This window comes from Enoplosus armatus, chromosome 13, assembly GCF_043641665.1.
Source record: "Enoplosus armatus isolate fEnoArm2 chromosome 13, fEnoArm2.hap1, whole genome shotgun sequence".
NCBI classification, from domain to species: Eukaryota; Metazoa; Chordata; class Actinopteri; order Centrarchiformes; family Enoplosidae; genus Enoplosus; species Enoplosus armatus.
The window spans coordinates 23,391,042-23,408,076 of NC_092192.1; the positions used below are offsets into that span (position 1 = coordinate 23,391,042).

Consider the following 17,035-nt stretch of genomic DNA (forward strand, 5'->3'; position numbering starts at 1 on the left):
GGCGTTGCGCACACCCAGAGGGATTTACTGGCAGTCAACTATTTGCACTTCCAAAGAGTGCAACAAAAATAGAGAAAGGTGCAGAAAGAGGGGACCAGGCAACTCCGCAGACGACAAAGTACTATGTACTCCTCATGTAACTTGAAATCTTCCTCGCGGCTTCTGACTAAAAAACCCCTCTGTAAGCCCACTCCAGTTCTAGACCTTCATTGGGAAGTTATTGTCATTACAGTTCTAACTTTAACTTCTACTTGCTGCAGCTCGTTAAGACACTGCCTCGTGGAAGTGACATTTAAAACGAAGTTTAGAAGTCGCGCCGATTCAATTTAACGATTTTCAACATGACAGTGATTCGCCGCTCAGCCCAGCTGAACCCGTCTATGCTGTATGCTTGTTTTCCCCAGGACGAGAGACGAGAACGCTCGCCTCGCCAAATGGGTGTCAGAATCCAGATGAGAGAGCAGCTAATCTAAAAACAGCAACAATGGCAGAGTATCAACACACTCATGGAGGAGTGGTTTCTTTCTGGGGGGGGGGGTTTCCCCCTCCTCCCCTCTCATTTCCCTCTCATGCTGAACTACAGCACGGTACTCATCATTCCCGGAAGCATTACATAACATGGCTATGGAATGAAAACTGCATGTCATTATACGGTGCACATTCATTATGGAGAGCTGAATACTTAAAGGTAGTAGAGCTGAATATAATATTCACAGTGTCATGCAAGCACTAAGAGGGGGGGGGTGCTTCTGAAGAGCTCAGAGTGACTGCTGTATAATGTGTGCATTATGAATCAAGGTACTCAGAGAGACCAGAATAGCTGGACACGGTATATACAGAAGAGCTGATTGTTTTGTTTACTCGAAGTTATGGCGAGTCTTTTTCAAGAGCAGCAGTGCTGCCCTGTGACACCTGCATCACCAAGAAGGAGTGGATGTGTTTTTTAAAAGACTGGAGGACATCTAATCTTAGGTTGAGCATTGTGTGGGCTGAAGTTAAACCTTATATAAAGCATGTTAACAATGCTGTCACATACTCCTCCAGGCTCCATTCCGCGCTCGAGTATGCAAGCTGTTGCAATCACAGTTCGGAAACGCTGCTGAACAGAATTTGGTGGTGTCTCACAACTACGATGTGGACTTTTCAATGGACACCATAAAACCTGCGGCCTGTTGCTCGCGCAGCAGTCGGTCCTTTCCAACACAAAAAAAAAGCATCACATGGCCACATCATGTCGACAACGTATTTGGTTCAACCGGTCGTCGGTCACATGCACTATATCACTGAAAGGGCGCCCGAATACACCGTCAGTTTTGGTCTCTGTGAGGAGTACGCTCTGTGGTAACCCTGTGCAGTAGGATTGAATGTGCCAATGAGTTGTGAGGCAAAACTGCCGCCCCCCACTCCTCCGGCTCTCACAGTCCATCCACAGTCCGACCACAGTGAATGCGGCGCCACAGCCTCTGACATTCTAAAACGAAAAAAAAAAAAGCTCCAGGGTTTACCGCCATCACTCCTGTCCCTCCATTAGAGGCGTAATAATCCCCGTCAGAACAAATGGCACAGTCCAAGTTGACCAAATTTTGATTTTAACCATCGTTTTTCCTAAAGCATTGCGGGAAGTCTGTTTTTATCTCCGGGCCCATTCCATAGTATAGGCTGCGGTACTGGTTATTTCGGCAGGATCCTTTATCTTCATACTTGGCTGCAGTCCACCTTGTAGAGTTCACAATGTGGGTTTTATTGACAATTTGAAACTGTTCCGGAATGGTCTGCATCTTTACAATAGGGACGGCATCCACCCAAACAAATCAGGCGATCGACTGTTTACATCTCATTCATGCCCGTCGGAAGTCGCCTTCTGTGGTTCCGCCTCAAACCTACTGACCTGGGTATTAACACGCCCTGTCATTCCCTGTTGCCCCCCAACACCTTCACCAGTTCGTCGCCCTAACATGACTGTTGTAACGAATGGGGCTACTCAAGGTGTGAAAGAAATTATCATTCAAATGTTTGTTCGTGCCCACAGACTAACAGACTTTTTAAAAGGAAAATCACGACCCCCATCGACAAAATGCATGCTTGCTTCTCGCAGGGGGCAACCGCCCTGCGTGAGGCGCTCTCCGAGTGAAAGGCAGCACACCAACTCGGTAATGGATTTCATGCAAAAGCCGGTGTGAATATTTCACCACGGCTTGCAGGATATCGACACCCTGACTGACGGAAAAGGGGGTCACTGCTCTTGCCACGTGTGTGATCTACCACATGCAGAGAGGGGAGGGGGGGGGGGTGTATGTGTCCATCTTTAACATTACCAGCCAGGAACGTGGGCCAACTCTCTCTTACTGGACGTGGACTGTGCCTATACTTAGGCTGCGAGCCACTCAGTGGAGCCGTCAGCGCTGGGATTTTCAGCATATATGACAGCGTAAAAAAGGAGTAACCTGCTCGCTGTTGCTGCATGCCTGCAGATAGCAGATGGTTAGGTTATATAATAAAAAAGCAATTATCAATTATGACCATTGCTTATATATTGAAGATATTGCCTTTCGTCACAGCTAGTAAACAAGACTGAGAGTCCACAGCCATGCTGCTGGATCACAACAATAATGTTAACACGCTGATGCTCAGCACATCTAATGTTTAGCACGCTCATGATCTTAGTCTGGTGGGTTAGGGTGCTAAAAATTTGCTAATTAGCGCTAAATGGTGGGAAAGGAGTTCGTTTTACAGGTGAATTAAGTCATAAACCAATGTATTGGACAACATTTTGACCCGTGTAGAAAAGTTCAATCAAACAACACTACTGTACTTCCTGTGCTGTACTTCAACTCAACATACATATCACATAAAAAAAAAAACTAAACTAACACAAAGCATATGGCATATATATGCAGCAAGCCGTAACCGTATTATATGCGTGAAAATAACAATAATTATGTAACAGAAAACATTTAAACTTCATATTCTCATGACCAAAACCGATGCGGTCTTCTGCTCATATTAATCATGAGACGGACACAGAGCAAGAACATACTTGTTGCCGCGGGAGGAGGATCTCCCCCTCTCCGGTGATGCGGAGGTGCCTTTTACACAGCACACTGGCATCTTTCTCAAGTGAAAACGCCGCACTTCTGCAGCCCGCATGAGGACTTGTGCGTTACAAGGACGCAAACCGCACTTTGCAACGCGGGCTGCGGCAGAGCCACGAGCCCGGCAGACAGAAAGTTCAAGCCAACTTCTGCCGCCACATCTCGTCGGACTGGCAGTTTGCTGACTGACGCGCATACTGTTAGTTAGAGGGGAGAAGTGAATCATTCTCTCTCTCACACACACACACACACACACACACACACACACACACACACTCCTAAACATGACAACCCACTCGGTCGGGAGATAATAACCCACACTATATATATATATATATATATATATATATATATATGTGTGTGTATATATGTGAGTATACACACACACATATATATGCGTTGAAAGCATCCTACAGCAACACTGAATCATTTATTACGTCTCTGTGCTTCAAAGCTCAATGCGACGAGGTGATGGAGACTATCGGGGGACGGTGAGGGAAGACAAAAAACACGCATGCACATGCAAACCTCCAGAAATAACCGACTATGTAGACAGAGCTTCTTTCCTCCTGCTTCACTCCATTCTCCCACAGTGCTCTCTCAGTCCACGTCCACCTTCTCATCCCCCTCTCTGGTCCGGTGAGTCACTTCATCCGTGCCGGGTCTCTTACCTTTGTGGTGACAATGCAAAGACAATCCATGCTGGAGCTCTCAACCTATGCTCACGTTCATCACTACTAATATCACCGAGGAGGAGGAGGAGAAGGAGGGGGGGGGAAGCAGAAAGATGGAGAAAAAAGATGCCAGTGTGAGAGAAGAAGCAAGGAGAAAAGATTAGGAAAAAAGAAAAGAAAAAAAAAAGGTAGGGGTTGCTGAAGGAGGAAGAAGAAGAGGGGGGGGTGGGAAGAGGAAGAGACACACACACACACACACACTCACACACACTCGCACGCACACCCTGGCGAGGGAGAGAAGCCAAGGCGGACAAACGTTACTGCATGTGGGCCCCTGGTGAGGATTGGGATGCCTCCTCCACAGCGCTGGAGGCAATCAGGATTCCTAACGCCATCTCAGAGCGGAGCGTGCGTCATCAGCCAGAACACACACACACACACACGCACACACACACACACACACGCTAAAAACGCTTAGCAGCTGGCCTGGCCTCCTCCAACAACCCGAAATCATTCCTTAGCTTCCTCTCCCTCTCATTCATCCTCTGTCTCTTGTTTTCAGTTCATCCTCTCCTCCTCCTCCTCCTCCTCCTCCTCCTCTCTCTCTCTCTCTCTCTCTCCTGTCTCTGGGCCGAGCGACTAAGCAGCGTCATGGGATGAGAGAGAGGGGGAGAGAGCGAGCGAGAGAAGAGAGTGAAGGACGAGAGAGCGTCAGCTCAGCGGAATGAATTGGATTCTCATGCCGCTCTGTCTTGCTGGCTATTAGCTGCTGTGGCCGACTGGCTGGAACTTAATAATAACACACTTGCTTTAATTTCACTTGCAGAGCGGGGGCAGCACTGCCCTCCGCTGACTTTTGACTGTGTGTGTGTGTGTCTGTGTGTGTGTGTGTGAGAAAAAGAGAGAGAGAGGTTTGACCAGTATGGCATTTGAAGGATACAGAATGCTGGGATTGGGATTTGAGCATTTGAGTGCCAACAATAACAACTAATAACACCAAAGAATTCTAATTGTCTTTTTAACACATCATCACACTGCATTAAATATGACTCAAAGATGTACAAAGACGGGCAATGCACTGCTGATGACAGAATCACTTAAAACTTACTTAAAAGCTACTTTTTTGGGGGGGGGGGGGGGGGGGGGTTGATTTTTGTTAAGTTCAGAAGTGGCTGGACAACACGAATGAGCGCATGCGCACAATGGTTTAACGGCCATTCAAGCATGCCGCAATTTGGAAACTGACGGAAAGATCATGACCGCATCACCCCCCCTGTCCTGAACCATAGCTGCCGGAACTCTCTCCCCAAACACACCCGAGGCTGCACTGCCAAACTGCCCCGCGTTCAAATCAAAACTAAAACTCAAAATCAAAACTGCTATCAATACGTTGCTTTTATCACCATTTTAACTGGTGTGAAGTGTCTTTGAGAACCTTCTATAAATGAAATGTATTATTAATTATTATTATTATTATTAACAACTTCCATCTTTATCGTTCTTATTTGTCCGCAGAGTTTGTTTATCTCCAACAGGTCTTGCCCAGCCTACCTACAGATTAAAAGCTTCACTAATTCGCTGCAGGAGCGAGTCCTAAAACCAGGAAATGAGTCCGCATTTTTTTACACTTCCGCTTCCCGTTCGTCTGGAAGTCGGTGGGTTTTTTTGAGTGGGTTTTTAGTTCGATGCCTGAAATGAGGTCCGTGGTTACACACGGGCTTAAGAGATTTCAACGTTTTGTTTTGCCACAGAGCTCACTTCCTGCAATAATCCAAAATCCCGTGGGAAAAAAAATCCCCACTGGCTTTTTGTCGAGGTGAACCAGGGCGATGCTAACTTTATGTCATCCCTGCAGCACTCTAGAAGTAAGATCTCCCCTTTAAGGCCAATTTGTAGTCTCCTGTTAGGACTTAAATGGTAATGCCTCTGTAACTGTACGTCCTGTATCGCTTTGTCGAAATGCACAGATGCACTCGCCACATTTTTGACAACAATCTCTCTTTTAAGATAATTAACAGATTTTTAAACATATTCTTCAAGTGCAGAACGCATTTATCCAGCCTGCAAGTACAGCAACTTTATTACAGTGCTGAAGTAAATAAAGGAGACACAGCAGCACTGGGTGTGTAGCTCTAGCTCCCAGGTGAACTTGATAACCCTCCGATGTTGAAACCTCCCCCCCCACTTCTTGAGACTATAAGCCTCCGAACTAAACAGCCTAAACTGTCCTGGTACCTGTTTCCTGGAGCCATCCCGGTGAAGAGGCGCGTTGCAGAACTTGACCTTGACTACTGCTTTCATTTGTGGAACGAACACTCCCGATCTCCCGTCGCTCTCACCGAACACATTCGCAGGCTCGGACTCCCTCTGCCAGAGCAGCAGGGCTAATCTTTTCAGGCGATGCGGCTCAGGCAGCTTCGACTTATTGTATTAGAGAGGAGGAACGCTTTAACCTCCTTTTGTCGTGGGCTGCCGCGGCTCACAGACTAGGTGTGACAAATTTGGATTCGTCCATGAATGTGAACGGCAGCGCTGACGGTGCTAACAGCCCACGGGACGGATATGCCTTTACTTTTTCACCTTGAAGCTGGCCTGTGGCTGACCCCGACACATTCTCCCAAGTCATTTTCTGACACGGCGACTAAAGAAAGACGCAGCAGATCTCCAGCAGATCTCCAATGAAACTAAATGAAAACGAAATAAGGCCTTCATGCACATGAATCATTTGCGGACCGAAGACTACAGTTGGTATGATGAGGAAAAATGCCACAATATTTGCTCTGATTGGTCTTCAGTCTTGAAATTTGGCGCAGACGTACTTTTGGCGAGTATCTAACAGCACACTTTGAACACTTTGAGTGAGATCATTTACATGAGGTCAAAGTCAGGATTTTTGAAGAGAAATGCTAAAATTGTGTTTATTAAATTTCTTCCATATATATATATAAATATATTTTACACTACATATATGTGTATATCCTTGATATTCAACTTCTTATGAGTTCATAGATACCAAACACTTTTGCAATTTTTGCAATTTTCTTATCGTACTATATTTAGTCTTGGGGCACTACTTGTTTTTCCTAAAATGGTAGAAAGTGCCCTAAAATAAGCAATAAAAATGTAGGGATTTGTTATTAATTTTAGTACACACATGTGAGGGACTCCAATCTATGTAGTCCATGCTACACAGATGCTGCGTTACATTGCAGTGTTCTGCCATGCCGTGGATGATGACGAGGTGAAATCCAAAAATGGGATCACTGGACCTGAAACGGACTGAAAATGGACGGTGGTAGCGAAAAAACACGACTGGTGACTTGGGTCCCAAATGAATAAAAAGGTCCCACGAGCCGTGAAGACGTGACACATAGTGTGTGGACATAACTCACCTCAGAGGTCTTGGCGCTGCTCTCTCCCTGCTCCATCCCACTGGGTTCTGAGCTGCTCTGCTCCCTCTGCTGGGAACAACAATCGGGTGCATGAGTAACTCCACACAGGCATGCTCAAAGTGTAGCAACACACTGTACCTGAAGGCACCTGAAGACACAAGCCCACCGACTGTTTTATGGCCTGGATGCATTGCGGATATTGTTGGTTGGTGCACCGTAACAGTGAGCACTGAAATCCCTATCCTAATGCAAAAATAAATAAATAAATAACCACGTGCATATGGTAAATATGTCTAATATAAAAGACACGAGAGATGACGTCACCATTGGCTGGTCAGTCTGTGTCTGCTGCCTTGGTAAGTCTTTAATTAGAGGCTCAGATAGCGTAAGCCTATATGCGCCCTGTGGCAAACCAAAAATAAATTCCCAGCACACTGAAACAACCCCTTTAGTACACACACAGGCTCGCTTTAACGCTCCCTCTATTTATAGCAGCAAAGCCGTTCTGACTTAAAAACACAAGCGTTTTGTTAATTCACTCGATTTGACGAATAAAGAGTGTATAATATCACAACAAAAATCGGGCCCTGGAAATAATGACTTGCTAGCCCCGTATAGTGCATGTATTGCAGCCATTAACCTCTCCTGGCTTGCCCGATGCTGTTACATTGATGAACATTTGAAGCACTGACTGAACAGGTAGAATATCATACATCAAATATACGCCTTAATACTATATAAAACAACATTTAAATGCAAAAAAAAAAATGCTGGGGATTTCTCACGGTCCCCCACTCTCACTCATTTATTCATGGCTGGCCTAGCGCGTCTGCCCCCAAGTGGCCATTCGGAGGTGTAATAATGCCTCTTGTGTAAGGCACACTAGTGGGGGGGGGGGGGAATCTGCCAAATCAGTTGTTTGTATATTTCAATAACCCATACGGACCCTGTATATTCATTCGGATGGGGCCATCTGCCGCCTCCATTATTTGACAGGACATTTGCCTAATCTTCCGAGGGCTGATTGTGGTAACCAAAAAGGGGACGCAACAGCAGGGTACCGACGGCCTCATGCCGGGGTCATCAGTCTCTGAGGACTCTTCTAATCCCCTTCACTTATCCCTACCCTGGTGCTACTGGCTGACCATGGCAAAGTGGTTCGGGGCTATTTTGAAAGCCATGAAGATGTCGCACACGGGATCTGATTCCGAGATGTATCATCCACGTCCCGTCTTAACCAGTTCTTTGCTGTTACTGCAGGAGGAATAAAAAACGGCAGGTATGATGCAAGGTTTGACTGCGCAGTAAATAGGATTACTAGTGGATTACCAAACGGGCTGGTCCCATTCCAAGTCAAACATGCTATTAGTAACACGCCTTGTGCCTTCAGCCGACAAGAAAAACCAAAAGCTGCATCATACCAGGAATCGTAGGGTTAGGTACTCACCTTCATTTCTACTGACATGCTTTTATGTAATAAGGTTTCTCTGTCCACTGTTGTTCCACTGTATTGGTTTGCTGGCACATTCAAACACACCCTTGGACTGTCGTCCCTAACACCAATGGCTCTACCAATAAAATACTGTAGTATAAGGCTCCAACTTACGGCCTGGACATAATGCAGCTTGTTCATAAATTGTGAGCATACATCTTTCTGGTCATGACATTTACTCACTATTTTGAGGTGGTTACAGCACTCGGGTGCACCATTGTTACGAAATCAAGATCGCTTCATCTCATTTTGCTGTCAACATACAGCATATCGAGTAATTTAATGATGATAGGCAAGCTTAAGAGGCATAAAGAACCACGTTATAGAGGCCACTCATTCTTTCTTGGTTTCTATCATAGACTATATATAAAGACGGCCACAAAAATGAAGCCAAACTATCCTGGATACGGCCACTGCTGTATGGAAGGTGGGGGGGGGGGTACCGAGGTCCCACCCATACACCCATAGCTACGTTACGTTACTTTAGTCAGCCATAAAGGGGGTAAATAAGCTCAGGTTACAGATGTTGTCAACAGCAGCTGACAAATAATTTTACACATGAATATGCACGTTGACATTTTCATGTACATCTCCATGACTAATGAGCCCGTGACTTAAGATGCTGTATTCAAATCAACTACTCCTGGCAGGACACTGTATGTCAAGCATCACATTTTGCTGTTCAGCTGACAGCACGTCTCCCCGCAGTGACTTGCCCGTCTATTTAAAGGCTTTTTTTTGTTGTTGTTTGTTTTGACCCTCATACTCCGCATGTCTGCTGATTCATGCTTTGCTGCCTGTTACTGTCACTGCTGTCTGCAAGAGACCCCCTCCCCCCCCCGCTCAGCCTCCACCTGCCTCACTCCTGCACTTGAATGGCTTCCAGCATGACAAACCCAGTCATGCAGAGGTAACTCTTCAGTCCAGGCATGGCTGATGCGCTGTGTCAAGAGACTCACCTCCTCCACCGGACAGGCGGAGTGTGCGAGCTCAGAGTTCTGTATGGACACACTCTTCTCCCACTTGTCCGCCATGTGGTTGACCTCCTCCAGCTTTTGCTCGCAGCTCTTCTGTGTGTTCAGCAGCGTCACTTCATAGAACTCCTGGATATCTGTGGAAACATATATATATTACGTAATGTTCTTCGCAGACAACACAGTTCACTGCCAATAAAAGAAACACATTCACACCGGTTTAAATCAGCACCGCAACAATTGCTCGACGCATACAACGTATGAAATGGATTCCATCAAATGATGGAGGTGACATTCTCACAGTTCAGAATGAATATCTTGGGCCTAAGGTTAGGTCCCACGTATAGATTCACACGCCATGACATGTGCATGTTCAAGTTTGTTTGTGAAGGCAGCTGAGGCTCTCACACAAATGTTATTTATATATTTGTGCAAAAAAACAAAAAAAAGGATTCAAAAACAACTATTAAAATGTACAAATTGCTGTTCCAGTGCTGACGTCCTGTTTACACAGCTGATTGCTTTTGATTGGACGGTGCGACAAGTGTTTCCTGACATCGCTGAGATTTTGAATAGCCAAGACGCTCTTTTAACTTTAAATGGTGCAATACTTCACTATCAATCACTAGTTTGGAAAAAAAAAAAAGCTAGTAGCTACTAAGAACTTAGGGAGTTCTTCTAACACAAACTTAGCAATGGATTTATGAATAGCTGGTGCAAACGCCATTCCGGACTTCTATGCAGAATGCTGCCAGCTGTGAGCACAGGACCACACACACACCAAAATATAACTCCGTTCTATCTCTGGCTTCAACTTCAAATTTCAAGAAAAGCCCCCCCAAACCGATCATTTCCCGAAATGAGAAAGGACAAAGTTCCAGCTAGATGAGACATTCCACAACCTCCTGCATGCTTGTATTCCACATGTAGGATCAAGTGTGCCTCGTACTCAACGCGTCTTTAGGGTGCGAGGGGAGCCGACGTGCCTGCGGATGAGAACATGCAAATCCCGCAAAGAAGAAGGTCGCAACATCACCAGGGGAGTCACCCGTGATTGAACCCATGCTGTAAAGGAATTGTTCTTTTGTTCCAATTGTCAGTGTAAAGGGCCGCTTTTCTGGTTTCTTACTGTACAAAGTGAAAACAAGAATCAAACCTAACGTTACACTGATGTTCAGGTTTAGATGTCGTAGATTAAATCTGTCAATATGCCTGGATCCCCCAAGCAAAGGTGAAAATATATATTTTAGAGATTGTTTAAAGTAGCCTTTGTTGACAATACATGACGTAATTATGAGGTTATTTCAGACAGCGAGGCAGACGTTGATATAACAGTTTAATGTATTAACAGCATGTTTACACAGAGCAAACGGATAACCAGCAATATTAACAACCAACCTGCAAATGTCCACAGCAAAATGCCCCGAAACTCTTCATGAACTCTATACAGAAGTTCGTCCTACTGTGTTCACACACACACACACACACACCAACACAGTCACACACTACCATGACGACAGAGCCTCCCTGTCTTAAGCATCACAGCAGATCAGGGAGGCCGGGGTAAGAATAGATGCCATCAAAAAACCAAACAAAAACGCAGCCATGCGCAACAAACGTACCAAACTGCATGCACATTTTCCACACTTTTAGCACTTTGAGAGAGCAACCTGCTGCTGCAGCGGCCTCACTGCATTTACAAGTCTGTTGGCGCACCACTACATCGACGCCAATCGCGTCCTTGTTCGGCACTCATCCAGTCTCCCGAGAACGGGGCCGGCCATCGTTTTGTTTTGGCAAAACACCCGGATCCGGAACGAGTTGATCTGCCGCGCAGGTCCAGTGCCTCACCCAGTGCACATGAGAGAAACACATTTACATTTGAATAGGTCTCGATCCAAAAACACGCTGCTAGCGCTGGTGCGAAACTTGGCTCGTTAGCCGTCACCAGACACGATAAAGTTATACGGCAGAATTACGCGCAGACCAGCGCTCACCTCCGTCTCCGTTAGACAGTTGGGCTCAAACCCCCCCCCCCCCCCGCCCCTCAAAACTACCCACTGTGCTCATCAGCGGCTTGTTCCTAAACTGAGCTTTGCTTGTAGTTTCACTTTGTTGAGAAGAGAGTAGTAACTCACGAGCGCAAGTCAAACCTCCCTGCTCCCGGTCATGTTGCAGTTGCACTTGCTGCTGTCCCGCGAAACAGTGCGTGTGTATGTGGGAGGGGGTGGGGGGGACCAGATGTCTGGCGTGGCGAGTTCCACAGCGAGCCTAATCCTCTAGACACAGAAGCTTGCCTGCTCCCTTCCATTGCATTCAATGACCTTACCCCCCCCCCCCCTTTCCAATCACAGTGTTTTAAGTACCACGCAACTGCACGTCAGATACTTAAAGAGCATGTAGATTCCTTCAGTGCAGCACATGTGCAAGATCATCACTTTCATTATGGAGGAATCTGTTGGTTTATTTCATTATTGTAATTAAGGGATTCATTTATCATTTATAAAATGTCAACAAGAAACAAATAAATAAATAAGAGTGAAAAGCCACAGTTTCGCAGAGCCGAAGGTGGTCTCATCAATGCTCATTTTGTCCGACCAAAGACATTCTGTTTAGAATGATATGAAAACAGAGAAAAGGGCCTGATCTTTTAACAAAACAGTGGTATAATTTGCATTTTGTTTTTTTTGTTTTTTAGTGCTTCCATTTCTACTGTAAAGGAAAAGGAACAGCTCCAGTGAAACAGTCATTAGGAGAAAGGAGGAATTTGTTGTCTTATTGGTGGATGGATATAGAATTTCTTTTTTTTCAGTGGCGATTTAGGTATAATTAAGGAAATCCAACTTTTTTTGTGGAAAAGGCCTGCCAGGCAGCATGAGGGAGAAACTTGCGGCGAACATTCACTTTTGGCATCAAGTGAAGTCAACGGTCACACTGTTCCCATTGCACGCTTCTCCAAACTTAAAAACATGTGAGGTGTGAAGCCTTGCCCGCGACAGACTGGCAACCGGCATTTTCGGTTCAGGGCGCGAGCCTCCGCCGATGCCGCAGTGTCATCGCGTCGCATTATATTTACGTTTTTCACGCAGCAGGTCAATTTCTGACGCCCGTCAGAATGAGATGAGGTTCGTGCATAGCCCGGAAATTCGGCTATTTATATAAACAAGGACAAATTGTGCTTTGCTAAAATTCTTAATCGTGTAATTATGCTAACAGTGCAAGTATCCGGTAAGCCCCTTGGCATTAGCTGTTAATCCATAGGCTTTATCAGAAAATACAATGACCAAAACAAAAACAAAAAAAATCCCAATCTGGTATTTTTGTCAGCCAGCAGGGCCAAGTCTGCTCTTTCAACACGGACGAGCAACACTGCTCAGCTGCAAAGTACGTCATCACTGTTTGGGCATGAGATATTGGGCTTATTTCAAACTAATTCAGCCTAAACTGAGTCTAAATAAAAGCTGTGTGACTGTTAATGGAAACAACAAGAGTTAAGAGTTGCATTGGGCCATATTGCATGGTTTCTTTAAGAGCTAGGTATATAATGGGAGGAGGCTCAGGTTAAATGTATAAGGTCTGAAGCGTCTAGGATGAAAAATGAGCCATCGACAAAAAAATTTTAAAAACAGGCCACGATAGCTGCATAATTTGTCTTAAAAAGGGGGGAGGGTTACACATGCAATGGGGAGCACATTGATCCGTGCATATCCAAATGGCGCGTTCGCATTTGGTCGCACCCCTGATGAGAACTCAGTGATTTACTATTTAAAAATGACATGTGATTAGCTACAAACCTTTAGTAGTAAAATTAAGCCACAAAGACGTACAAACGTTTGCTGGCAGCAACGCTAACCCTTTGTTTGTTAGCTGCGAAGATTTTGGCAGACCAGTGGTTTCGGCTTTTGTTCTTGAGAAATTTAAAAAGGTGACCTATTATGCTTATTTCCTCTCTATATTTTCATTCTGGGGCCGCACCAGAGTAGCTTTGTATAATTAACGGCCCTTAACAGTCTAACAAAGCCAGACTTATCTCCACGCTTTGGAGAAAAGGTCTGGCTCAACCCATCGTCGTTCTGGCTCTGGCTTCTTTTGTTTTTCTTTAAACCAATCACAGTCGTCTTGGGGCGGCGCTGAGCCCAGGATGCAGCGGCGGCGCCGTTGCAAAATAGTGCCTGGGGCTGGTGGGGCAGGGCAGCAAAGGAGCGCGAGGAATAGGACCCAAATGTGCACACTGAGGCAGAGTAGATGCAGTGCAGGGGATTTGTTAGCAAATCCAGGGGGACAAAGACTTACAAGGATGGCAGGCAAGGGCCAAAACTGGCAAACAAATCCAAATTCCAAAGAAACAGTGTCCAAAAACACAGGTAACACTTGAAACACAGGGAAACAGGGAACCCTGCACTAGGACTACATTGTTGTATGGAGTGTACCTCAGAATTGGACTTGAGTAAAATGTACTTAAATGTAAATACATTTTACAAATACAGTTTTTCTTTGCTATAAAGCTATTTTAATGCCAGGAGTTTAAATGGAGAGAGACAGCTCATTGTAGTGCAGCATATTGCATCTTCTGAGGAATGCTCTGGTAACACTAACATACATCGTGCAGCGCATAGCAAATTTCCATTACTGCCACTATCACTTGAAGGCACTTTTACACTCTCTGGTCACAACGCTTTCAAGTGCTTGACAGTGGCTGTTTGCATGCCGCTCTCGCTCCTCCTGCGTTTCCAAGGCAACCCTGCAGTGGATCCGAGGAGCATCTGCATCCTCTTTGACACATATGTTCCACATGCGCCTTTGCTGGTAGCTTTCCTTCAACAAGCACAAAATCCCACTTACACAAAGCAGTGTTGCAGCGAACACGCAAGCACGCTGTCACAATGCTGATCTGCACCCCCCCCCCTTTCCCCCCCATGCTTACGTAACGGGTGGGTGGAGTGGGCTGGGGCTCACAGCGATGGCTCTTGTGCAGCTTCTTTGGAGGAGCGATTATTCCAGCTGCACCCCCCTCCCCACGGCTAGCCCTCCTCCACAGTGACTAAGGTGCCAGCTAATTCTTCTATCTCCCAACACACACACAGGCTACCAATTACTGGTAATACATCACTGCTCACCCCCCCCCCCCCCCCCCCCCCCCTTCCCGGCTCTAACCTCTCTCGAGGAAATCACGTATATAAATCATGTATAGCTCATCCAGGGATGTGGTTTTGTCCAGGAATTTAACTCCCAAATATTATATATATATATATTTTTCATGTCATTGTAGATTGAATATTATTATTTGGTTTTTGTAAAAGTAAACAAGACATTACGAAAGTAACGAAAATTTGAAAGTGAACGTTTCTATAACATATCAAGTAACATATATGCAACATTTATAACACAGCATTACAACTGTATTGTAGTGCGCGGGGACCGTGCATGAGTGGACGGACAACTCTACTCAGGTTTAACTCCAATTTGAAGAGGATTAAAAAACATATGACTGAAAGATGAAGTTAACACTTGAATGCACCATATTGCTCTATTTTCTTGATTTTATTTTATTTATTTTCCCCTTTAAAGGGGACCTATTATGCTCATTTCCAGCTCTATATTTTTCATTTAGTGACTCCACTAGAGTAGCTTTGCATGGTTCACAGCCCACTTTCTTCTGATTGGCCGGCCAACTTGCGGAAGTCTTTGGAAGAATTTCCAACGGCAAACTGTGAACCTAACGTAACTAAGCAACATTGACATAGACATAAACATCTGGTCTGTGCCTGGAGCAGAGATACCATATAAGGACATCCGTGCCTATCTGACATCAGAAAGACACGGTGCTTGAAAAAACTGAAACATAGCGTTCAGAGCAGTCTGCAGCCTGAGCTTTTGGCTCACAGGGATCATTTTTACATACGTTTACCTCATTATTTTGCAACTTTGGCGACATTTAATAGGAATATCTGACATTGTAACATCATATATATATATGACAGAAAATAAGGAAAAGCATAACAGGTCCTCTTTAAAACATAAACTTGGTTTCTGTGAAAGGGAGGTTGGGTGGAGTGAATATGTCGGAACTTTCTCGAAGCCATATCCAGGTACCTTGCTCATGGCATCTCCATGGAAACAAATACCAAGTGCACTTTCCCAAACGTCAGTACCTGTGAGAAACTGCAGTAGTTTTGTTTTGTTTTGGGGTTTTTTAACTGGTAAACTCTGAAATCACACTGTGAGATTCTGGACAGTCTGCACCACCTTACCTCTATGATTAAGTCAGGTGGATGAACTGCCTTTATGTGCATTTATCCTCCACTACATCCCAAATAATAAAATCAACAGGGCTAATGCAAAATATTGATAGCCACGTTACACTTAGAGGAGCAGACTCTTTCATCCGAGCTCCTTCACGAAAAGTCCCGTCCTATCAGCAAGCTAACGTTAGCTGGTTAGCTGGAAGTTAGCTAACGTCGACTCGCAAATTGGTTTCGGCATTCCATCGATAGCACAGTCCTGCTTTTAGCTAATTTAAAGTTTGGCTGGAGTCAGTGGGCCAAGCAGGTTCGTTCAACATACGAAAGCCTATGTTCTATTTTCAATCGCAGTTAGGCTAAATGGTATGTTTCCGGATCTTAACAATTAACACGATATAAATGATGGCCAAAAGCTATGAAAAGTGAGATCCGTGTTGCGATAAAGCAAGAAATATCCTTTAATAGCTTGTTGGTCTTCCTGCAAGCTTGTCAGAGCATCGTATGGAGCCAAACTCCCACTGCTCTCCAGACCCAAATGACACCCAGTGACATCTGCCTCCGAAACCAATTCATCTGAGACTGGAGGCTTAAGAGTGTCTGGATCCTTAGACTTCAGTCAAAAACTCCCCTCTCGCAAGTTGAGCCTTAAACTGAAAGGAGCGCTTGCGTATGAAAAAAAGAGAAATTGGAAATCTACTTAATGCTGAGTGACAGTAATAAAAACAAAACATAACAAAAAAGAATGGGATATATAAGATGTCAGAGTGGCTGACAATAAAGGGAAAACATAAGCCGATAACGTATTATTTGACGAAAGACAGCGATGAAATGCAATTGCCATCAATTGTGTTGCAAATTACTGGGATCACTGAAATCACTGGCACTGTGTGAGTACACTATCATCAACACATTGTGCATAACAAGACTGGAGGATAATGATGACTTTGAGTTTCGACTTCTTATCAGCATGATAGTGAATTTCTTACAGCCTGTGTCGCCAGCTTATACATTATACATTATTGTCGGGAATGCTGACTCGCATGGCTACTGTAAATGTGACCCGGCCGTCATTCTTAATGCATCCGAACTCAAAATGTGATCTTGTTTAATATTAATGTTTAAGATGTCACGTTTTAGAACATGTGCAACACGTATTGCGGATATTTTAC

At 44.9% G+C, this 17,035-nt stretch overlaps 1 protein-coding gene across 1 annotated transcript in view; it reads right to left on the minus strand.

The window, feature by feature from the left end:
• The window catches only part of dlg2 (discs, large homolog 2 (Drosophila)), a 133,417-nt gene that overhangs the window by 104,384 nt on the left and 11,998 nt on the right, over positions 1 to 17,035 (minus strand). Inside the window, exons 3-4 of the mRNA XM_070917314.1 lie at positions 9,610 to 9,761; positions 7,159 to 7,224 (exon numbers count right to left, since the gene is read on the minus strand). Of these exons, the coding sequence (XP_070773415.1) occupies positions 7,159 to 7,224; positions 9,610 to 9,761 (218 nt within the window). The remainder of the gene's footprint in view (positions 1 to 7,158; positions 7,225 to 9,609; positions 9,762 to 17,035) is intronic.